This window comes from Lytechinus variegatus, chromosome 18 (assembly GCF_018143015.1).
Source record: "Lytechinus variegatus isolate NC3 chromosome 18, Lvar_3.0, whole genome shotgun sequence".
Lineage (NCBI taxonomy): Eukaryota > Metazoa > Echinodermata > Echinoidea > Temnopleuroida > Toxopneustidae > Lytechinus > Lytechinus variegatus.
This window is the reverse complement of record NC_054757.1, coordinates 22,815,499-22,842,101: the sequence shown is the minus strand read 5'-3', so window position 1 is coordinate 22,842,101 and position 26,603 is coordinate 22,815,499. Positions and strand designations below refer to the sequence as shown.

Genomic DNA, 26,603 nt, shown 5'->3' with positions numbered 1-26,603 from the left:
ACAGTAGCTGTTAGAGTGACAGGCTTAAACAACGTCCTTAAAATTTTAAACAGCGTTTTTACAGTGTATGTATGAATAGCCTAAGACCTGTTCAGTTACATTAGTAAAACATGACTCATTTAAATGTCAAGGCATAGACGAGGCATAATACTCATATTACTGTTAAAACAAACAAATTGAGTAACATCAATTTTGTTGATGGTTCAAACAAGGTAATTTACGCATATCGAAGAATCGCTTGATAGCAAAAGCAAGAATTGATACTGATACTTAACATAGCGAGCCTTTAACAAGTTTGCTTTGCATGTATATAAACATAGACAATAGAAAGATATTTGGTACCGATGCATTTTTTTGGTAGGAAAATCTCTCAACATGACGGTATGGGGAATCCAAACCAAATCAAAATTGTTCAGAAAAGCATGTAGGTATTTTATCTCCAAGGTTTAATTGAAAATTAATAAAATCAACACAATGATTTTGCAACGAGACAAATGCTTTCCATAATTTTCATATATACATATCCATATATATTTCTTTTACTCGTGAGTACTTCCTTATTTTCCTTACAATTTTTCTTCAAAAAGGCCGCGAAAATCCCTTGCATTTTAAAAAATAAAATCATGATAATATGGGTCCAATTGGGAGCAACACGGCGTGCAAGTATTTGCCATCACTGGAAAATTGCTAGGCAAAAATAATGAACGCTGGTCCAGATGTTTAAAGGTCAAGTCCACCCCAGAAAAATGTGATAGAGCTCGTAAGTGGTCATTGGCTGGCGGGGTCAAGCATGTGATAGAGATCGTCAGTGGTCATTGGCTGGGTCAAGCATGTGATACAGCTCGTACCACATATTGCCTGATTTCTTCAAAGACCTGTATACGAGATAAAACAAAATAGGAAAAAGAAAAACAACTTATCAGGCGTTTATTATAGTTTTGTATTTTTCTAATCTTAGAAGAATAAATATTAATTGCTGTCAATATCATTGTTATGTTTTCCTCATTGCTTTCCCCTCCACAGAACCCAACAGATGTATTTGGACCCGGGAGGCGGGGGTGATGAAACACCCCAAGATTTTATCAGGGGGTGCTGTATGTATTATTCTCCATACGCAGCACCCCCTGTAATTGTGATAAGAATTGAAAAATGTAACCAAAATGACGTACTATATGTAGTTGTGAAACTTTTTTTCTTGTCAAAATTTCTCTGGACCAAATTGATCTTCATTTTCTCGTGAAAGCCCCTCCCCTTATTTTTGCTTTTCAAATTTATATCAGCACTCCGAGTAAAAAAAAACGATTTACAATATACAGTGCGTATCAAAAAAAATGTTTACACTTAGAAAAAAATCCTGTAAAATGATACATTTGTAATATCCTGAAGATTTTTCCACATTTTAACATTGGTACAGATCCATTTAAGCAAATGACGATATAACTGTCGAAAAATATTTCCGCTTGAGTGAGCACCACTTACTTTTGAAAAGTTAGTGAAAAATGATTTGCGCAAAACTTTGAAATAGTTATGCGAATAAAAGCAGACCTTAATCATGAGGAACACGTGGAATTTAGCTAGTAAAATTGATTTGAAGATATCTTTTACCTTTTTAAACTTGTTTCCTTGCCCAAAACACTTTGAAGAGTGCATTGCGCCCCACCCCACTCCCCCACACACCGATGCCATCATGGCGATATTTGCTTTACACTGAGCTGTGATTTACATGAAACGGCTTATAGGCTTGATTTTTATTTTGTTAATCATTGTCAAGCTTGGGAAAAGTGTGGAAAACAAGTATTAAATTAAAAATGAAATGTAAACCACTTTAAATGATAAAAAAAAAATCAGTGAAAAAATGCTGGAGATGTCTGATATAAACTTTTGTTCAGATTCAGTTATGCCCTCAGATCCAGCTGGATCCCAGGGCTTTTTCAAAGTGTAAACTTTTTTTTGATACGCACTGTATATAAACGAAAGAAAACATATGGAATATGATATTCTTACCGAAGGATATCAGCCATAGCAGTCCAGAATGGTTTCCTGATATAAGGAATATTGTGTTTCTCGCACATCGATTGCACATAAGGTCTTATCTTATGAAGGTTATGTCTAGGCATCGTGGGGAAAAGACTATAATGAAAGATACAAAGATGATATTATTATCAATATCAGAGGCGGATCCAGGATTTTCCAAGGGGGAGGGCGCATTTTCCCGTTTAAAATATGACAAGCCAAAAAAAAAAGATTCTTCACTTGTGTATGAACGACATATTTTCATTAAAGATATATACTGTCACTTTCAGGGGATGGGGACACACTTGAGTAAGGACGGCATATTTACATAAAAAAAGGCTCTCAAAATTAATCGAATATCATCAATTTATTTCAAAACAAAGATAATACAAACATGATAAAGCTTTGCATTTGTTCAGTAATTATGTTTCCGTCAATATGATTTCTTTTTCTTTCCTGTAATACATGCATGTACGCATATAGTAAGTCGACTATAATTTCTTCTTTTCCAAGGGGATCTACAATTTTACAAGCTTTGCTTTTTAGTGGATCCCCCTCATTTCCATTTCCATTTATGCTCTATATTATACTGTTGTTTTTTTTACGAAGTAAGAATGCCCTTCTGTAAAATTGTATTTGATTTGTATTGTTTTATATTACATTGTATTATGTTTTGAATGGAAATGAAATAAAAGAATTGAATTGAATTGCATTGAATTGAATATAGGCATAATTATAATAACTATTAAACATTCACATTTGTAGTAGCCCGATAGATGTAAACGCATTCATTAATACTGCATGAATATAAAACATAAATATAAGAATGGATTAAAAAAATGTTTATACCGACAACTTGATTTGAAAAAAAAGAAAATCAAACAATTTATAAAGTATACCATTGAAGATTTCATTAAAGTGGGGGGGGGGGGGTGTATATAAGAAAGTTATGAATACTTTGAGGGCAACTTAATAGTCACAATAGCCCGAGTTGTCCTCTTGGTGGTGATGCCCTACAAATGTCAGGTTTTTTTTATAGTAAGAGATGGGGGGGGGGGTCGCCTATAAGCCAATATTTTTGACAACACAAATAACAAATAAAGGTAATCGCTGGTAAAAAGGCCAAAATTTTCTTCCCCACAGGGTCTTTATATACTAAAATAAGAGAGGAAAAGGGGATTAAAAAGAAAACACTTGGAAAATACATCACTGAACCAAAGAATGGGGGGGGGGGGTAGGTTCCAATGAGCCCTGCCCCTCTCTGGATCCAAGTCTGTTCAAACCAGAGTACCCTTAGCTCATCACACTTCTCTTCTTACTTTTCTGATTTTTCTTCTGAATTGCATAATTGGATATCCGTTTGTTCTTTTAAAGTTCTATTTAATTAACACATGTTTTAAACTGTGTGATGTTGCTATTATTATGCCTTTGCAGTACCGGACCATGATGCGAAACAGCTGTCCCTTATCACGTTTTTACCCTGTTAAAATATATTCGAATAGATAAATAAATAAAATAATACTTACTGATGTTCAACTTGATAATTAAGATGCCCGGTAAACCAATCAATGAAGATTGACGATTCTAAGTTACATGTTGCATGCATCTGTTATGGGGAAAATGAAGATATTCATGACTACATCAGTTTATTGTCGCTGAAATAATGCTCAGCATTGAAATTTGATAACCTCTTTATTTTTCAGTTGATGTTGATGAAATCCACAGTTTATTGCTTGTTAATGTTACGATATTCAATAAAACTGTATTGTTTTTGGCCAAAAGTTACCCTTTAATGTTCGATTATATAGTCCTGCACCGTCGAATTACAATACCACGCACCACACTAACTGAAACATTGAAAAACGCTTTTGAGGTAAGATTTGGAAAATGTACGAAGACCAATGAAATATACACTATTTAGTGTGGAGTTTTGAGATCAGCATTAATATACCGCCTCTTCATCTTCAGATATTCAAAAAATAATTTTACAATGCAAACTTTTGATGTTTTATCCAATTTTTCCAGCATTAATGGTGCTCAACAAGAAATCATATCCCAAGCGTTCCTCTCCTGCCGGAAATTCTGCTGCCCAAAATAACGACATTGATGACGACAATGCTATCCAAGCAGCCATCGATGAACTACTCACTAATGATAATTTTATTTCCAAGCTAGCTTCAGCTATCAAAACAAGCTGCTGGATGAGATGTGTGAATCTCTGAGGTCGGAAGTGAGAGACTCGTTGCAATTCGGCATCGACAACGCCAATGACGAAATGGCGTTGTTTGAAAAACGAGTAGATGTCGTCGAGGACGCCACGGACGAGGTGGAGCAATACTCTCGAGGAAACTGTCTGATATTTGTCGACATCAACGGGACGCAGAACGAGGGAGTGGAAGGGAAAATAGTCGGTTACCGTCGATGAGAGCGACGTCGACGGATGCCACCGACTTGGGAACCCCCAACCAGAAGGGAAAGAAGACTCGCAAAGAACATCGGGACGTCATAGTAAACTTTACTAACTATCGAAAGAGAGACTCCATTTAACAGGCCAGATTCAACTTACAAAGACATCGAAGAAGTCAAAGGACATCCATATAAATGAAAGATCTACATAGCAGCGGAATAAATTATACTGGAAAGTAGAGAAAAGTCTCAGATCCAAAGATTACAAACACTGGACACAAGCTGTTAAAAATAAGATTGTCAATAAATCGGACGACGAAAAGGTGTCTAAAGTCAGTGTAAAGGACCTGATGACAGTTAACTGAACAATTGAACTTTCTGCAGACAAAGTTAGAGGTAAATCGTGGTGTTTATTGTTGAACAATTTGTTCTTTTTCGAAATATTGTTGTTTCATTAAAATGTGTGCTATCTTGTTTTAACGTGATTTTTGGTTCACGACGTTCATTTTTCGTTATTAAGCTTTTTGTTTCATTTCCTATGCCATGTGATTTATCCGTTGACAATTAAGTATGCTTGTGTTTGTTGTAAGAAACCAGTAAAATGCAACCAGAGGGCCCTTCTCTGTACCTACTGCAAACATTGGGATCATATTACGTGTTCCTATGTAACCCAATCTCTATACAAAGATAGGTTTTTTGTTTCAATTGGAGTTGTCCTATTTGCATTTTATTTCTAAATGTGGATTGTGAATTATGTAGCGGAAACGAGTCTTGACATCAACCTGACTAAAAACGTAAAGATCGAAATTTCAGTATTTTTTGTTATCAAGGATTGTCAGTATTCCATCTAAACGTCAGAAGTTTACGAAATAAAAAGGAAAAATCGAATATATTTTTCATAACAATTCAGTTGATTTATTCACAAATGTCTGAGACATATGTTGGCAATACATGTACATCAAAGAGCTTAGATATATCAGGTTACATGATTGAAAGGAAAGATAGAGATATTCGCGGTGGTGTAGTTGAATGTTACATAAAAAATAATTCAGAATATGTTAGAAGACATGATTTTGAAAAGACGATTTAAAAATAATGTGGTTTGAGATGAACCAAAAAATCGACTAACATTTTTCGTAGGTGTCGTATATCGTAAACCGGATTGTTCTATATAATTCTTTGAAAGTCTAGAAGCAGGCTAAGATCAAGTATTTTCCTTGGCAAATAATGTCATTATACTAGGTGATTCCAACATGTTAACGGAAAATAGTCCTGCAAATAGGGTCAATGAACTTTGTTCCACCAGTTTAATGTGTTTATCTTTTTATGTCCTATTACATGGGCCGCCGAACGGTTTTCAAATGGGGGGGGGGGGGCTGACCATGCTAAAAATCAAATCATATGGTCGTCATTTTTACGTTTTTGCACACGGCTTTGGAAAAAAGTGTGGGGGGGCTGAAGCCCCTCCAGGCCCTCCCCCCGGTTCCGCGGCCCCTGCATTATGTATCCTTTTCATGTCCCTTCTTCACTGGCCTAGCTCATTCTCTTTCCCAACCCTCAAGATGGCGCTATTAAAGGTATCATAGTAGAGTCCGTTACCAGTGTGAAGGCAGGGGGGGTGAGGGCATGGGGGTAATAAGTATACCTGTAGATGGACCCAGTGTCTCTCTGCTTCATCGTGTTCAACGGCCATCGGGATATGGTTTGCTTGACTCACCCACACAAACCACGTGCTCTGAACAGTCCTGGAAGATAAAAAGGAATTTAAAAACAAATTCTTTTGTTAGCCAATCAAAAAACTTTGATTTCAGTAGCTTGTAACAGTAGCTTGTAATCTGCTCTCAATGAAAGTTATATTTATGAAAACGGTCCATGCAGGACAATCATACCTTAAGGGAAAATGACCAGAGGGACAATCATAATCTCTGGAAAATGACCCCTTATATATTTTCCTGAAATTTTTACAGTATGAAAAAACAGAGATCCGACCCATGATCACCCTCTAAATCATTGCTTGAATGGACCAACAGGAACCAAGGACCTGCAAGTTTTTTTTTTTATGTTTTTCTTATATAGGATAAGCATCACAAGCTTCTAAGACCCCTTCCATTACGAGGGAGGTGACATTACAGTGTTTCCTATAGGGGTGACTTGCCATAGGGAGCTTACCGTGAAGGAATGGGAGGGGGGGGGGTCTGTTACGCCCTTGGGGAATCAACTCCTAAGAGAAATTATCTGGTCTAAATTACCTTCCGAGCATGAAGAGGAGAAAAGCCCCGACGTATCCGAGGTACGGCGCGAAGAGGTAGAAATGCCGGACGAAGAAAAGGATCATTAAGGTCAGCTCCTGCATCATAAGTAAATGTATTCATGTAATATATGAATAAAACATGTATTTCAAATATATGGGATTGCTGACAATAATGTTACATCGTCAGAAATTGGTTTTAAAGCAAGGCGTATAGGCCGACCTTCGATGCCGCCAACAATGCCAATAGCGTGTAATCGCAATCATTACGCAGACACTTTCTACAACGCACCGAATCCTTTGACAAAGTAAGTCAAATCACAATGGAAAGCACCAGCTGAGAGGTTTTTGTCGACCGGGAGTTGTCCTATTGATTGGTGGACCGGGACAGCAGACCGTCCGAAGATTCGGACCGGACAACAAAATTGCAAATATGTCGTTTTTTCCAGAGTCCAGGGGAGCGTTTCATGAAAGGACTTGTCAGACATTTTATCCGACAAGTCCTATTTTATCCGACAGACTGTCGGACAGTTACCATAGTAACATTGCTTATCAACCAATCAAAATCAAGGAAAGATGTCAGATCTGACAACTTGTCGGACAAAAATGTTGATGAAACGCTCCCCAGGACGACACTGCTGTTTTGATTCACCGATGTTCGGCAAAGACTGTTCTGTTATTAAGGGCTTTTGACCATGAAAAGTTTATACTTCTGCGAAGTGGTTGCGAAGAAGCCCTAATGTCAGACAGGAAAATTCAGCCATGATGCGATGTTTTCTTTCAAGATTTGTATTTTAATCATTGGTTCAGACTCATTTACCGGAATTCAGTCTGATCATGGATTAAAAAAATCCGTAGATTCGAACATCTCTGGATTTTGCAATATACACCTTTTTTTAAATTTTTATTTCGGGCCAATGTCTAAATATGATTTGGTTGAAATGACAGTCATCATGACTAGTTGCAAACATTAGTTATCAAAATATGAAAGGGTTAGTTGATTCATTTTATTTATTAAAGAAAAATTTAAAATATGAAACAAGTTAATTCAATGAAAAAAAATGATAAGAGTGACAACTTGTTGCGTAATCAACCAATCTCACACAGGAGAGACATCCATAACCACTCACAGACTAATGCACGAAAAAGTTTAGAATTTTAAAGGGGGTTAAACATGATGTTAATCAAATCAAAATCAACTTACCACCCACTCCTTTCGTTTTATGACGTAACGGAAAAACTCAAAGGTGTAGTAGACAGGAATTAAAAATATCGGCAAAACTGAAATAAAACAGAATTGGGATAGTAGTCTTAGATGTACATATTACCAAGGAAAAGTTAAATGATATAGTGACATCTTCTACTTTCTTACAAAGCTCTGAATGATCAAGCCCTCTGATTATTATTTTTCTGAAATCTTAAAGTCAGTCTGTGTCCAAGCAACACCACCATGATCACAGGAAGACAAAAGCAACTCTTTGATTGGCTCAACTTTGGAATTAATTTAAATAGCATGGAGTATTGAGGCCTAAACACTTGTTGTTTTAAGTTAACGTGTACAAAACCGTGGACATGACCATTTAATTGTGACATATATATTTAACATGTTCGCTTCCTAAAGTAGGGCATAATTTTTTTTGACAGAAGATGATTGGAAGATGACATGATCCCCACGAAACTATTAATGTCCATCATGGTGTCCCGTCTTCAGTAAAATGCATATGAATGATTCCGTTCTGATCACTTTCGAGAAATTTCGTCGGATAAATCTATTGTCCAAGATCACTTAAAAAGTAGGTTTGAATGTGATTTATCCCCCTAATAATAAATCAATGATGAAATAAATTTTACTTACGAAAAGGAAAGTATTTATGCTGATGCTGGTAAGGCATAAAGCCTGTCTTTGCTTTAGCCACTTCCTTCGGTACCGTGTCGCCTACAAGAAAAAAGATCTCCATCTTGATATCAGGGTCCTTGTTGATCTACATAGCGAAAGAGATGAATATATTGATATCAATCAAAATCAATAATAATGATAATAACATATAAATTGTCTTTATTACTGAACAATAACTTGATTTGATTTACTGATCTCCACATTCCAACAACAAAAGCAGGAGGCTGCACTCTACAAGCTCCGCTTTTTAGCAGCCTCCTCCATTTCCAACCTGATTTGTAATAATCTTGAATATAATTTTCTGTACAGGAATATTTGAAATATGTTTTGTTATTTATATATGTCAACATGTACAGAAGAAATTGTAATTGTTGAAAATGGAAATAAACGAATGAAATGAAATGAAATATACAAGTGTAACCATTTTTTTTCTCAGCACAACACAACAATAAGCAAATGATAATGAACAACGTGCATACATACATTCTAACAATCTAATTGATATATATTTATACCTGACAATTTTTTTTAAATTTATTACTGTATTATTAAAACAAATAGCAGAAAAGGGTATACACATAATCGACATAATACATTTTGAAATGTGGGAGACGTCCATCTCAAGCTTAGAGCTTGAAATTGATAAAGGCCTCGAAAGGAAAGGGGAAGGAAAACCAGACAAACAGTGCAATAAATCAGTATGATTATCCTGGGTAGAGCAGAGATATAGATAGATAGATAGATGGATGGATAGATGGGTAGATAGATAGATGGATAGATAGATGGATAGATAGATATATGGGTAGATAGATATAGGGATAGATAGAAAGATAGATAGACAGACAGACATACAAAAAGACAGGCAGATAGACAGACAGACAGATAGATAGATAAATAAATAAATAGATAGATAGATAGACAGCTAGACAGACAGTCAGATAGATAGATAGATAGATGGACAGATATAGCGAGAGAGAAGGAAAAGAAAGAGAGGGAGGGATGGAAAGAAAGACGGGAGAGAACGTGAAATGGGGAGGGGGCAATCAAAGGAGGTCAATATTCAAATCATTAAAAAACACTTTCTTTGAATATTTTGATCTTGACATAATTGGATTTCAAACGAGGTTGCTAGTCGTGTCTCATTCAATGGGTTGTTTAGGAAGACAACTTACCACATTAGGTTTTGCATGGTGCTGGTAATGACGATACTTCCACCAAGAAGCTGGTGCGCCCTATAAAACAGAGACGGAAATTATATAAAACAGCGAGGAAATAAGGTTGATAACATAAAATTATCTAGGAAATTACCAAGGTAAACTGACGATAGTGAACAATATAGGATTCCAAGGACAATATGAATATTTGAATCATTCTATATACTTAAATATTTTCCTTGATCGCTTTGCTCGCTTTTCAGATCTAAGACAAAATTGATTCGGTCAGTCAAAATATCTCCCTATCTAGTCTTAGTACGCCAGTGATGAGAGGGTGTTTACTGTCACTTGTTTTCCTGATAATGTGATTTAATGTTCTTTATATTCAGTACTGAAACAGAACAGAATCCCCAATGAAGAAAGCTATTCAGCCCATTACAGTTAATTTCTGTGTCTATCATTTATTTCGTTTCATGTAATATTTGTCAGGTGCTCAATGCGCTCCTATTATCTCGCTTAAACTAGCCTACTGTGTTCACGTTAGTTGCCAATATTAAGTCTTATTAATAATCTCTTTAAAAGGAAAGTTCACCGAGAAGAAAAATCTGTCGTAAAAATGCAGGAAAATAATACAAAATATTGGAGAAGGATTGAGAAAAATCCATGAAAGTTTAAGATAGTACCACCTCTGCACACAGCTTTATATGGAACAAATCTTCACCTGAATCCCAGCGAAAACCAACACCTGCAAGATGTAGTTAAGTTTGGTTGACTTAAAGACGGACAGGTGGCCGAAATCGTGGTTGAGCCACGCCCCTTGTGTTTGGCTGGTTCCGATCAGTAGACCGGCCAGGAGGAATGAAAAGATGTTGGCCCCGAGGAAACGGATGCTGGCATAGGCAAGGATTTCGAGGGCGAGGATGTGGCCGAGCTGGAACGCATAGAACCAGAAATTTGGCTTGTATAGATCCTGGTGGTATAATAATGATAATAATAATATAATATTAATGTTATTTGCAAATGTAACATCATTTTCTTGTCAAACAAATAAACAAACAAACGAGGGAGTGGTTTAGGTTGACCATGTGTAAAGTCCTGAAAAGGACTGAGTTAATAATGGATAGAGTTAAAAGTGAAATGGAAAGGCGAGAAAGTGGAGGTTAGAAAGTAGAGTATCTTTCGGAAATAAGTGTAGTCCTTAAAACTAAAAGAACCCTGAAGACGGACAATCAACCTGCCCGAAACGTCGAGTCTCCTCTCCCGCTCCTGCTCGACAGATCCATTCACCGACTCTGGCCAGTCTTCTCTCACCTCTCCAACTCAAACAGACTTCTACGCAAGCCTCTTATTCTTCCTAATACTCAAGCTCTCCACTCCTGGTTTACAATCCTTTTCATGGATACACTCATTTTCGAAAGATACTCTGCTTCCTAACCTCCACTTTCTCGCCTCTCCATTTCACTTCTACTACCTCTATACCGCCAACCTTCAAACATCACCCAAACATCCATTCAAACAAACTAAAATAGATTCAATAGCTATTAACTAAAAGTACACACTCTACGGAATTATATAAGACGGTTGAATTGTTTGTTATTAATCAAATAGATGTGTTTGTAGTTTTTAAAAATTTATAGTTTCGAAAAAATAATAATGATAAAATGTAGGCACTCCCAACTCATAACACTTAGCCCAGTATAGGAAGGGGGGGGCTGTCTGGTCTCGAGCAAAAGCACCAAAACGGCACTTTAGCTGGTGACCACTTAATTACTAATACCCTCAGAAGCGGATCTAGAGGGGGGTGGGGGGGGGTTGCAACCCCCCAAAAAAAAATAAAAATCCGGGGACCATTTTTTTAAATCTTATCTTTTTTTTTAAACTTGTAAATTTATTTGATTCTATTTCTATTTATTTATTTCATTTATTATTATTATTATCACTATTATTTCTTTTTGGGGGTAGGGGGAGGGGGTTGGGCGAACAAATGTCACAGGGATTTGTACAGAAACATCCAAGGCGTCTCTTCTGCCAGTCCATCATATTTGACTGAGATTTGCCAGTGAGTACCAGTGACAAGCTGTTCATAATAAAAGTATTAGGCTAACAGCAGTGCTTATTCCAAGGTCCCCAATTCTTTGTATCTGTGTTGTTAACTGGCCTTACATTGCAGGAAAATGCAACTTAATTTTACAAATTTTCATGGGGGTTAATTTGGCAACGACCTCTATCCCCAAAATAGTGGTGTTTTAGATGAAAGAAAACGCCATTTTCACACACAGATTTTCAAAATTTTTCCCTACTGTGACACCCCCTCCCACACCCTCCCCCCTCGCTCGCTCCGCTCGCTTGGACTCGGTCGCTACGCTCCCTCGCATACCACCCAAACCCCCCTTTTATAAAAAGCTGGATCCGCCCCTGACCTTGGTCACATTTGTTCTACGGCGGCCGTACGGCGAGTCGAAAACAGCCGTTTTAACATTTTTGTGTGTGTAACAGCTACATAATACATGATATAGGTGGTTTGAATAAAAATAAATAAAACGACTGTTTTCGACTCGCCATACGGCTGCCGTAGAACAAATGTGACCAAGGTATTATCTGTATTTCGCAATTGAATAATTATCCATTCCCATAAGTTGCCAATATATATTAACGTTCGCCGGATACAAATGGTCAAAATAACCACTAAGATATCATCTTTCTGCTTTATGATAGCTCGCTCGCTGCGTTCGCTAGAACATAATATGAACACAAGTTAGTTTTTTATCACTCCTTTTGATAAGTTAAGTAGATGAATGTAGATATTTAAACGTATTCCTACACGCTTGGCCTGCCGATCAAACCCATTATGTTGATGCCAAACTTTCATTTACTGCTATATCAGGAAAACCCATTATGCTTACCATTTTCTTTGTAAGTTCTCTCATATTCTCGAAGTCGTTTGCAAGCTCACTTCTCCTACCGTAACCGTCGACCCGGCCAATGCGATACAATTTGAGATATTTATTGACGTAATGACGATCACGATGATTATACGTGGAGAAGGCACCAAATGCATCCTGGGATAACGATAATATTAATTATATTAATTCTTGTAATTGATTATTTATGAAAACAATAAAACATAATCAAAAATATAATTATATTAATAATATTAAGTTTGCGTTAGTTAATCTATATCGGCCTGGAGTACCCCTTTAAGTCGTTGGAGCACAGGCTTCACTTGCAAGCAACCTGACACTTTCTGTTTTAGCAACCACACTCTAACAACAAATCAGATTAAAATGCATGACTAGTTTATAGGATCAGCTGGGTGCAACTGTTATTCTATAGTCATATTTGACTATTTTCTAGTCGTATTGTACTAGAACATATAGTGATTTCTGACTAGAATATAATGTCAGAATGTGACAAGACATATCAGTTACACCCAGCTGACTACTGGTATTGCCAATTTGACTGATTGTTTTAAGAGGGCAGGATCCCGTTGTATTGTAAATTTGCCATCAAATTGGAACTACCACAACGCTGATCAACAGCCAATCAAGATCAAGGATTCCATACAAGTTAACATTGCTAAAAAAATAAAGCAGAAAGTGTCAGGTTGCTTGCAAGTGAAGCCTGTGCTCCAACGACTTAAAGCGGGTACTCTAGACTGGGATGACATTATTTGAACAGATAAAGTACAAACCAGCACGGGCGAGGAAAAAAACCCCGGTGGGTGTTTCATAAAGCTGTTCGTAAGATACGAATGACTTTACGCACGACTGGTGATCCTTTCTTATGCTATGTGTTATCCCTATGTAATTGAGTTCTAACCTAAGAACATGTTCCAGTCATGCGTAAAGTCATTCGTAACTTTACGAACAGCTTTATGAAACACGCACCAGGAGCTATTGCATTATTACACATATTTGCATTATTTGGGTGAATCGGTATCTGTGCATGTTCGCATGAATATGCAATAAGCAAGCTGATGATATCATGTCCCTATATTCTTTTGTATTTTCGCATTTGTTTTATGAAAATATATTCATTCAAATTTTGTCCACAAAGATTGAAAAACAACAACGGATCGTCAACTTTTTAATGCAAGAGGTATTCATTACTGTAACTTTTCTTGTGACAATGGATATTAATTGTATGAAATATCATATTATGATTTTATGTAATGACATAAGAAAATTGACGGTGTGACATGACATCATCAGCCCACATAATGAATATTCATGGCGGAATGCATTTACTAGCAACTGCATGTTTAATAATAATATGCATGTATGATAATAATAATAATAATAGCGTCATATTTACCCAGGGTATCCACTTCAGCTCCGAAAACTGTTCTCCCTGCTATTATTTTCACACAATATTGCTAAAACTTGAAATTTATTCAATAACTTCGATGTTATCAGATTTAGATTAAAATTGTTTAGCTTTTTGCTTGATGAATGTTACTCTTTTTATTCTGACATAATTATTTTTAGCCCTGAGTATACCCCTTTAAAGTTCATCTACCAATTTCCAGTGTTATGTTTCACGTACCTGATTATGCTAATTCATGCATATATATTATCAATATCTTTATGAATCACTGGAATTAAAGAAGAAACAAATTTTATTTTTATTGTAACTTCTCTATGCAGTGATGTTAACAAGTAAACACATAACAAATAGTTAAAATAATTTTCTTTCACTACTTGTAAAGTTTTTCGACTTTCGTTCTTATCCTTTTTTTCGATGAAATTCGACGGCAATTCTGTTCTGATCATATCCAGACTAAAATTAATCAATTTTGATCACAAGCTGTAAAAAATCATATACTGATGACTTTTTTATGGTGAATCACAGTTTGTCGGATTTGAACAAAATCACATTTTGAGCATTTACTCTTTAAAATGTTTACTGTGTTCATCTTTGAACTATAAATCTAATCTATACTTTCATGTTGTAGAAATGTTCATGGCAATATTTCTCTCGTTTTGTTAATAAAATGCACGATATGGGACTGTATATTACTCGTCATTCGATCGAAAGAATCTAACTCGAGAATCCAATATATCGACCATTCGATCAAACGATTCGATCTCACGAATTCATCGGCATAAATAGTATATTTATCATTAGATCGAAAGATTTGATTTCACGAATCTATCGTCATACAAAGTATTTATTTACCATTCGATCGAAAGATTCGATCTCTCGAATCCATCGTCAAATATAGTATTATTTACCATTCCATCGGAAGATTTTAACTCGTCAATCGGACGGTATACAGGCCTTATAATGTTTATTTAGTTGATAATCCAACAGTGCATCGACAAACAAATCATATTTACAATAAGATAATGGAAATAGATAACAACAGATACAAGATAATCAACTCCATTTTGTCACATTTGTGTTTAATTCATTTTGGTCCACTGGAAAGGACTAAAGGTTTAAAACCGGGGTACGGAAATTTTTATTATACAGTCACACAAAAGGTATATTTGTTTTTTGAACAAATATTTCATTTCTTCACAACTTTTCAACTTCTTCAGCTTTCATAGGTAAACAATCAATGTTTGAAATTCATTTAACTGGTAGAAATTAACCTCAGTGACCATGACAAGCGGTGGTACAATTGAAAATAGTTGAATAGACATAACATAATTTGTCTTGTTCATTTATTGTCTTCGTGTATTTTCGTCTAATAACAAATTGTGTTATTTCATCATCAAAATATTCAATCCGTATCTCAAATCATATAGCAGGTCAAGGCTCATTTTTGTGTAACAAGAGCATATCAAGTTACTTTATTTCAAAAACAGAAAGGAAAGGGTACAGATTTATAGATATATATCGCGCCAGTAGATATTCTGAATAGAAACTGGTTATTATACTGTTCTCAGACAAACTAGGTAATAATAGTCAAGGTATGTGGCGATCTTACCCAAACAAATATCAAAAGTTATAAATAGTGCCACAAACTTCCCTTTCTTTTATATCCCAAAATTCAAAGACTATATAGGGGTCAACCCTATACGCGTTCACTAAAAAAAAAATGAAATAAACACAATCTGAACCCCAAAAGTACAGTTTTGTGAAGAAGTATGAAAAATGCATATTAAACATCATAGAAAACGTTAAACATGTATGTCGTTGGTTTAATTTCGGTAAAATGAATTCATAACTGTATGAAATGATTACTTAATAATGTCCTTCCTTCATTATACAAGCAATACTGTAGCAGTGAGGACTCAGGAGTGTACTGTGCAGTAAACTTAAGTAACATACATTGTAAACAAGATTTCGACATTTTCGGCTTCCCATGATAACCTGTCTTCTCCAACTTTCTCTTAAAGGGAAAGTTCACCCACCACAAAGTTGTTTTCATCATCATAATCCGTTAAAGAAGTGTCCACCAGGTTGGTGGATCATCGTACGTAAAGAAAAAAATTAAACAAGCAAAACACTGAAAATTTCATCAAAATCGGATTTAAAAAAAAGGTAGGACCGTTTTACAGTTTCGCTTATTATTTTTTTTTACAAAACAGTTATGTGGTCATTTTTATCCATGTGCACATTGTGAGGGAATCGATGACGTCACCCACTCTTTTTTGGTACGAATAAAAGAAATACGAAATATTTCAATTTTTTCCTCATTGTAATATGAAATAAAGTGTGATTCATTCCTGAAAATGTGTAATTGCCATTCCAGTAACCTGTTGGGGTTTTATAAAGCGTCTCCTTGTCAAATTTACAAAAAAGAAATATTGTATAATTCAAACAATATGATATAAAAAGAAATAATGATAAGTGACATATCAGCTCTCTCATTTGCATATCACCAGATCATTTAGTTGTGCATTAATTGTTAATGGGGAAAATAAGCCAATTTTAAAATGTCACATCTTTCTTATTTCACATCCGACTTTGATACAATTATCAGTGTAAAAAGCTTGTCGGATTTTTTTTCTCTATTCATTTAAAGGTAAAATATTAGAGTGACATGGTGGTTTAAAATTTAATGAGATAAGCACCAATTCGATGTTTTGATTATTCATATATTCTTTTGAATTGTGTTTGTCATTTACATCCACAAAAAACAACAATACGTCCACAGCCGACTGATATTTCAGTTTGCCATTGTACAACATGCTTTAATTATGCATTCAATTAAAATGCAACAAATACCTTAATAGAGTGTTCATTGGTGTGCTATTCTAGTCACCTGGTCTTTTCAATTTCTTCTTCCTGACTATGTAAGGCATGTTACGTAATTTCTTGCTTTGAAATCTTCCTATCATAATGAAAGAAATGAAAGGTCATTTGACCAAAATGTAAATGAAGTAACTACGATCTTGGTCCCGTAACACAAATGTTAGCAATAAATTGTACACTTGATTTTTACGATTGAGTGTACATTGTAGTAGAAAGTGTTCTATCATTTCTAAGCTTTGTATTACGGGTTCCTGATGGGTGTTTCATAAAGCTGTTCGTAAGTTAAGAGCGACTTTAAGAACGACTGGTGATCCTTTCTTGCGGTGAATGGTATGTATACACAAAATGTTCATTGACGATGGTTAAGCGCATAAGAAAGGATCACCAGTCGTTCTTAAAGTCGCTTACGAAAAGCTTTATGAAACGGGCATCAGGTCTATCGAACTCACCGTTGCATCTTGACCCGAGTAATGACTTATCAACCTCCTTCCTCCGGGATGTCGGTTGGTCCATTTTGTGACGTCATAGACATCGCCATCGATCACCAACCACCTGTCATCGGCCTTGGTGTGTTTCTTGACTTCCTCCCAGGTGTACGTCGCGCTCGTGGTCGAACCCGTCTTCGAGTTCTCTCCTTTCGGACACATAGCTGTCTGCCAATGCAAATCAAGATTCACAGTCATGTATGTCAATCAAGAAGGAGCTGTGCCTCCAAGAGGGGAGGAGATTTATTATCAGTGTGCCATAATAGGGACATCCCTACAAAATTTCGAGGTGACACGACTTTTGCTCCTGCGACATTAGCTCTGGACCTAATATCTCAGAGGACATAGGATTAGAGTTAGGATTGTATTATACAGTATTTGTTTCAGAATAATGTAAAGATAAGGATTAGGGTTTATTTTATTTTTTTAAAAGTTTTTATTGGGTTTTCATAATTTTGTATAACAAATCACATACAACTAATACAAGTGACTTAAAAATTAACAGAATAAATAAAAAAGAAAAAAAAGCAGCATACACACTAGTTTACATTAGAAGAAGTACAGCTTATCAACAGATAATAATTGATAAACATGTAGTAAAGTAAAAGCAGTCACTTTGTCTCTTCTAAGTATTCATCATCCCCTATAGAATAGTAAAGGCAAGAATGTAATAACAGAGGGATAAAAATCAGGTGATTCACCTATTATCAAAGATTAACAAAATTCCATCCTCAGAAGGCATATTAAGATTTTCTTCAGTTACAAAAATTGATGATAGAATATCTTACAACTTAAATCTCCATTTCCGAAAATGGCTTGTAAGTTTATTATTTTTCTTGGCAATACGATATTCAATATCCTTATTAGAGGTCAAATATGCTTTATAACCGTCAAAGGTTGGTGGTTTGTTCTGAAATTTACAAATATGAATATAATACTTAAGAAAAAGAAACAAATATGTAAGGAATGGATTAAGGTTTATTTAGTGTTGGAGGATAGATTTTATGTTTGGCCATGCAGGGATGTGTTAGGAAGGATATGAATCTCTTCGCTTTAGTACCAGCCTGCTTTAACCCCATCTGACGAGCCGAAGACAGGATATTGTCTTTAAACATGTGAATGTCTTTTCAGGTGTTTCAACAATACAGGCATTTTTATTTGCCGACAGTTTCTCTTAGCAACAAGAGAAATTCGGATTTTAATTTGGCTGGTGCAGTTTTTGATAATGCATTGGTACATATAATTGGTATCAGCGAACAGAAATCACCATAATTCGAGTAATATTAAAAGCTAATTACCTCAGTATCACGCATGACCACGAATAAATTGTTATACAAAATATCTTAATAATAATATATTTTTCAAAATGAGTGAGCTATAAAATAGCACAAATTGTCGGAAAATGCTGAAATTTGTCAATTCTGGAAGTAGTTATAAAATTAAATGTCTTTTTTCACGATTATTTTATATCATGTTGGCATGAAAACATCACGACGGCTTCTCTTTTGCTGTCCATAACTAATTTGAAATTTTCAAAAGAGATTGATGAAAAACAATGATTTCAGAGACAAAAAGCGTAAGTACTGATATTTCGCTTCGGCAGAATCCAGTCGGATCCAAAGGGTTATAACATCGGCACGCCACATGGAATATCAAACCCCTGTGGAATGCTTTGTCAATGCTCGGAATGATTTTGTATTCCTGTAGATTTTCGAATGTATCGTGCTTGAGTTTCCTATCCTTCGAACACATCCCTGGTTTGGCTTAACGTGTAGATTTTCCATCGGATCAATTGTCGCCGGAGCAAATATCATGGAGCCAATTATAAAACGTGTGTTCGGCTTTACTCAGCCTTCGTGATTATCCACCTTCCTTTATAAATACAACAATACCCCTCAATAATGATTAAATAAGCATTAGATCTATACACATTGTATTGCGTTCAATGTTTTAAGTTAATTAATGATAAGCAAGATATTTTAAAATGAATATACAACTTAGTGTAAAAAATACCTGAACATTAGACCAAAATATCCAAATTTATCAGAAATTATATTTACCGATACACAAATTATCATTAGACAAGTAAAGGGTACCGTCATCTATATAGCAATTCTTCCATTAAATTCAATTCTTTATTTATTTCCTTTCCATTCAAATAAACAAATTAACAGACTGATATTTTGAAGAAAAGAATATTAATAGATGGGGATGTCCTCTAGAAGTGATTTAGATAAGCTAAGAATGACCATAGGAATGTATAGGTCCATGATGGAATGACCAAACAGAATGGATACAATACTACGAGGTCAATGAAGAATGGTACGATTCTAGGAGCTCAATAAAGGATATGTATAAACAGGCTAAAACATGGACAAAACATGACCTCGCTATTCAAATAGCTCTTGATAGTCATTCAAATTTTATGGATTTTTCTCTCCCCGGGACTTCAAACTGGGGATGTGTTTCAAATGATTTTTTTAGGCACACAGGCATGCGGCACACCTAGTTATTTTTATTCACATTTTTCTATGCTGTAAATTTTTCATCTAACAATGGAGGACAAATAATAGGGGGAAAGTTTGAATTTATTTATTTATTTATTCATTTTTTATTTTTAAACAAGTGCACACCTAGTTACCAATAATGCATATAGCATTTCCATTTATTTGAAAGCAAGATAAAAGAGCATTGTAGATTAAATGCCTTGCTCACGGGCATCGCTGCCGCGGCCGGGGATCGAACCCCGGACTTTCCATGTATAGCCAGGCGCCTGTGCTTTATACTGTGCTTTCAAATTGCAACACGCCCCCACAAGAAAAATATGGTTGATTGAAATATTGAATAAGCCGAACGATCCCATGAATCTGAAATAAAGTGTAATCAAGAAAACTTGAGCTGTAATCTAATGTTCATTGATGTTTGTGTGTATGGGCTTGGACTAAAAGGGTGTAGGGATCAGGATGAGGGGCGGCTAGCTGTGAAGAAAATATAATTTTGACAATTCTATTCGAACAAAATGAATCGATTCTTAACGTCAGAATACTATGAGCATCAACAAGCTAAAAAGATGACATAAATCCTTTACGTACCCGCCGCCCCCCCAAAAAAAGTGGGGGAAAAAGCTTGCATAAGGTAAGCAAAGGAATGTCAATTTCCATGTAAATTTCAGTAAGATACAGGCATAATGCGTGAATGATAGAAGCCTGTAAAAAAAGGCATAATTATAATAATTCAACGAATGCTGAGAAATTATGTATCTACGAATGCGACTCTATAAGTCTTGTATAGCAAACACTTTGATGCGTTCCGCTGTCTGGTAATAATTAAATGGAAAAAACGAATAAAGCTTACCTGGGAGAAGCAATAAATTAAACAAAAAAATGATGACCAGACGCTCAAGGAAGTGTACTTGCCAAAAAACAACGTAATATCTTTCCCTCTTGCTGCTGCGGACGACCGATTATCAGATGACCGAGGTCGTATTGTGAAATGTGGTGTTCTCACTAATGAATGTATTAAACTCAGGATTTTCATCCATTCGTACAGCTTCTTTTTTCACCGGCGTTTTCTCTTTCTCTCTCCCCCTATGAATATTAATGAACAAAGCGCTCGGCTCACGAATCGCACGCATGTCGAATGAGCCACTCGATGACTATGGAAAGCTCTTTGTGGAAGGGCGAGTTCAACAAACTTTGACTGCTGCTTACGGTTTATATTTTTCTTCTTTTTCTGAGGAATCCCTACAGTCCTGTGATTTATAACAAATAAATCATTATGGTAAGATGTGCTTTCATCATTTCCTGTTGTTTCATGATAGAGAAAAAAACAACCAGGGTATTTAAAATGGAATGGAGCGGGGAATGGAGTAAAACAGCTAACCACCCCTTTATTGCAATTCCCCACAATCTTCTTGGTAATTTTATTCATTTAAATAAATCAATTAAATAAGGGAAGGGTGCTAATTCAATAGCAATACAGAGGCCTATAGGGATTGGGATTTTGTGTAATGATACCTTCTCAATATTCAAAAATATTTTTCAAATTTGACCATACAAGTCAAGTTATTACAAATTCACTTATCAAAAATGTTATCGTGTGTGTGTATTTGAGTTTTGTCAGACGTGTATCAATCAGATATGATTATTTACGTCTGGGACCGACCTTTAACGTCACCATCCGAAAGACGTGACCAGGGCTCGAACCTCGAACCTCTGCATCAATTTGTAACTTCCCCACAGCTTGGATTACAGGCGCACGCCACAACGCCCAGTTATTTTGGCCGATTCGTAAATAGTGCACCATATTCTGACAAAAAATGGTGGGTGAGGACTGAAGCTACTGTAAGGTTACCTTAACAAACTTTTGCGCTATGAACAAAAAATTTTATAGGCCTAATAATATGCATGCAAAGAAAAAATAATAATGGAGAGTGACGGCAAAAGGGACATTATGAAAAAAAAGACAAAGCTTATTTTTCTATAAACTGTTACATAACACCTGGATTTGTGGGGAAAGGTAAATGAAACCCACAAATACAAGTTCAATAGCTGTAATCGACTGTTATTCTGGGTTGTTATTACCATTATTTCATTTTTATTTTGGCTAATATATAAATTTGTAAATATAGTGAATCTTATATGACTGGAATCAATAAAACATTAAATAATGAGAAGATAAAAATTACCGATAAACCATTAAAAAAAAGAAGACGAGGATGAAAGGACAGTTCGGTGCTTTCATGACAGTCTGCTTTCCCCTCTGTTTTCTTTCACTCTTCCGTTCGACCAGGGTGGGGGCGACTCCATGATTTTTCTAAAGGATGTGCATTATAGTCCTTGAAATTCGTATAAGAAAAGAAAAATGGTTATCACTGACAACATTGACGGAATTTAGGGTTTCTTTTGGTTACAATTTTAAGTAGTGCACCCGGTGAACCTTCGTCGGGGGGGGTCTCCAGCTTTCTCCATATTGTGACGTAGGATCGTACGATCGACCTTGCCCTTGCAATACATGAAGACTTGATGATGGAACGCTGAATGAGACGATTTACACGCCACATAGATGATAGCTTCTCAACAAGACACACGATGCATCTTTATTTACCTACAGCTTGGGGAAAATACGGTCATGGTATATGCAACAGTTAAACATAAACTTCCTGGGGAGGGGGACGATCCCTGGTGCTGAGACTATTCGACTCGCACCATATTCAAATGCAGCTGGCATAATACGGAAATATCACACTTGAATTTGAATTGCTCGTACCATAAACACGTGAACAATCACGAGGTGAAAGGTCAAGTTTGTGTTCGCGGAAAGTTTCCGGTGAATTTCTTGATATTAGGGGGCAAAGAACTTTTCAAATTGCCAATTGGTCTACACCCGTTTTGTCTACGTTCCGTTTGGACTCATAATAGTAGCGTAATGAGCAAAACAATTCGTGGCGCCTGATATGTCGTATTACGGTACTCTATAAAAACTTGCGAGTGAGCGAAGCGAGGGAGTAAAAATTTTCGAAATTTCGACAATAATTATGTGATATATATATATATATATATATATATATATATATATATATATATATATATATATATATATATATATATCCATATTCTGTAGACAATACACACAAAAAACAAGTCTCTACGTTTATGCTTATAGAAAGTGTACAACAATTTGACTAAAGATTTATATATAAAACACACAAAGACAAAACAACAACAAAATTGAAGAGAGAGCAGCCAAACTGAAAGCCATCTCTTTCACCTTTTAGCCATGCAAAATGGTATTATGATACATTTTATAATATTGAATTTATCGCTATATATCATTCCAATACTGTATTATAAAATGAGCTTTGCATGAAGATAATTTATTGGACCACCTGTGAATATTGTTTGTCGCCCTCTAGTATAACGCAAGAGACGCAAAACTAATAAGGAAAAGGGAAAAGAACAAGAATAGAAGAAAGGTAAAATGGAAAGAAAGAGGAACAACGGAGAGCATGCCATAGAAGGAACAAATTTCATCCCGAAATACTAAAAAATTATTAAAGGGATGATCCGGGCTGAAAATATATACATAGAGTAAAATTCACTGAGCAAAATGCCGAAAATTTCATCCAAATCGGATAACAAATAATAAAGATATTGAAGTTTAAATCTTAGCAATATTTTGTGAAAACAGTCGTCATGAATATTCATTAGGTGGGCTGATGATGTCACATCTTCACTTTCCGTTTTCTTATGTTATTACATAAAATCATATTTTTTCATTACTTCATACTTGTGTGAATAAATGTCTCCCTTATAATGAAATAAGTTGCAGCAATAAATATCTAATGCACTAAATCAGTTGTCAAACCAATTTTTCTAATTCTTGCAGGAAAAAAAATGAATAAACCTAATTTCATGTAATAAAATACAAGTGGAGATGTGACATCATTAGCCCACCTAATGAATATTCATGATGACCGTTTTCACAAAATATTACTTACCTTGAAACTTCAATAACTTTATTATTAATTTGTTATCCGATTTGGATGAAATTTTCGGCATTTTGCTCAGTGAATTCTACTCTATATATTAAGATATAAATATTTTTAGCATTGACCATCCCTTTAAAAGAGAGAAAATTAATTATGAGATAGCAAAACTGGAACGTGAAACCATCTGATCATGGTGGGAAAGGGAAAGAAGAGAGAATAAAAAAGCGGGAAATGGTAGAATAAAGGACGGCGCTAAAATGCTATGGAAAGCTGCATTGAAAAGTGAAGAAAAAATAAAAAAGGAAACAATAGAGAATTTAAGAATACGACCGGGCTGCTGAGAATTAAAGAAAAAAGAATTGAATGGCATATGTGCATGAGGTCAAGAGGAGGTAAAAAGAATAGCTTGTTTAACGTCATGCAATAACGGTCCGCAATCAGGGCCCAAGCATTACCTACGTGACTATCCGAGGGCTAAACACGCCCCTTTGATGAAATAATTAGAGCGTCATTTTCATGAAGCCAAACAATTCTAGCTTGCTTCGCTCGCTTTATGTCAAATATTTGCCACACATACCATACTGTGCCCCCCTGATTTTTTTTTTTTTTTTGGGGGGGGGTCATCACGCTACCCCTGCCTGACCCCTGCGCATATAGAGCATCATGGAAAATCCTGTTCACATCAGAATATGACCGGGGAATTTTGGGAGCTTGCCCCCCCTCCCGACCACTGTCTCTCTCTCAATCTTTTTTTTTAAACAAATCGCTAATTTTATCGCATCTTTTAACTATTAATCATTTTTATTTTTCATGTTATCTTTGGTATATGCTATCCCTTTTCCACATGATCATATGTATTTTTGTTCTTCCTACGTAAGCGTGATTAGGGTTTGATTTTAATCCTTTTTACTTTTCACTTTCATTCACTCTGTTTTTTTTTCTATCAATCACTCTTTCCCCATCTCCATTAACTGCCATCTTCTGCATTTTAATCTTAATCACTCATTTTCAACACACTAATAGGTCTAAATTTATGAGAAAGAGAAGAAAAAAAACCTCAATTAATAAAATGCAACACAGTCAAATATAATTTATCACGTTACACTGATAAATTGCGTGCATTTATTTAGTCGTTTATAAATTTTCATTCTTTCAACAAACGCAAACAAAAAGTTGACTGGCACTTGATTACAGAAGAAATAAATCAGAATTTTAAAAATATTTGTTTGAAGGGACATCAGACTCCTACGAGTAATGCTTGCGTCAGTCAAATTAAAAGGTCGTTACAGAGTACCGAAATGTGACGTTAGTTGCCATGGTGTCATGGCGGGCTGGTTCTAAACAAAGTCGCAGCTGACGGTCGTCTGTACACTTTGCAAATGACTGGCTCGTCTGAAAAAAGGGTTGCAAGCGATAAAATTGAGATAGCAGCAATTTTCTCCTATATATGAGAAACACACGCTTTCATTCGTCGGGTTCATTTGATGACAACTGACGTCATCGCTTCGGTACTCTCTGTAGCTAATAAAAACGAAGACAAATATATAAGAAATCCTTATCTTATTTTGCAGTTATGACGAGACACATTCTTAAAAAAGAATTCTTGGTGCCATGACATACGTTCCTGTTGTATTTATATGTTCAAATTAACATATTTACATGCAACACATCATCGAACGCAAAACAAAAGTAAACAAAATTTTACTTACAAAGTCATTGTTTTAAACGTGACAAAAAACATGAAGAATTTCCTAGGGTATACTGCTAAGGATCACACACATTGAACATGTTAAGCGAACATGACCAAGGCAACCAAATATTTGTAATAAAACAAACAATACATTCAACATTTATCTGTATAGGTGACATCCTTTGTAATCAAGATTCTAGATTCAAATGGCATACAGCAGAGAACTTGAAGGACGAGGAATATTAACAGCTCAAATCGGTGTGTCAATAGACCAGTTCGGAGTTACTTCATGGACCTCTCATTTCTTCCATTTGGATAGGCTAATTTCAAAGGAAGATATTGCGTAAGCTGGTCTGACAAAGCAGGATGCACAAATTGCATAGACCATGTGACTAGAATAGCACATCAATGAACACTTTATAAAGGTATTTGATGCATTTCTACTTTGAATGCATTCGCGTGTTGCTATATTACATTGTACTTGGCCAACTGTTAAATACCAGTTGTTTCTGAACGCATTGTTGCTTTCCAGTGGAAACATGGTGGAAACACATTTAAAAGGAATATATGAATAATACAGATATCAGAGTTGGTGCTTATCTCATTAAATATAAAACCACCATGCAATTAAGAGTTCAAATGACCTTCTGATCATGCGCAGAACGTAACTCCCAACTGGCTTATTACAAACCTGTGTGTTGCATACAGGTTTCACTTAAGTGTACTGTCCAATGATACACCTGTGCGTTGCACGATACACTTTTAATAAATGCAGTCAATCGCAGAAATTTGTCCAAAGATTAAGCACCAAGCTTTATGTCACATGGCACAGGGGGGGGGGGCGAATTAAAACACATAAAAGTCAGCGATTTGACCGCAGGAAAGTATTCTCAATTAAACAAAGGCCAAAAAAAGTTATTAAAAGAATAACAGAACAAACGGGAAAATAGATAAAAGGGAAAGAAGTAGGGGGAAAAAGAAGAAAAAAGAAGAAAAAAAAGAAGAAGAAGAAGT

The 26,603-nt window shown here is 35.6% G+C and overlaps 1 protein-coding gene across 1 annotated transcript; it reads right to left on the bottom strand.

The window, feature by feature from the left end:
- Window positions 1-21,044, bottom strand: LOC121432073 (acyl-CoA 6-desaturase-like). Its single transcript, XM_041629917.1, has 12 exons — window positions 20,764-21,044; window positions 17,374-17,577; window positions 12,622-12,777; window positions 10,440-10,688; window positions 9,737-9,796; window positions 8,523-8,649; window positions 7,872-7,948; window positions 6,669-6,766; window positions 6,065-6,164; window positions 3,540-3,619; window positions 2,005-2,130; window positions 1-875 (listed from the first exon to the last, which is right to left on the bottom strand). The coding sequence occupies exons 1-12, from the start codon at window positions 20,944-20,946 to the stop codon at window positions 806-808; spliced, it is 1,530 nt and encodes a 509-aa protein (XP_041485851.1). The 5' UTR covers window positions 20,947-21,044; the 3' UTR covers window positions 1-805.
- Window positions 21,045-26,603: the final 5,559 nt, after the last annotated feature.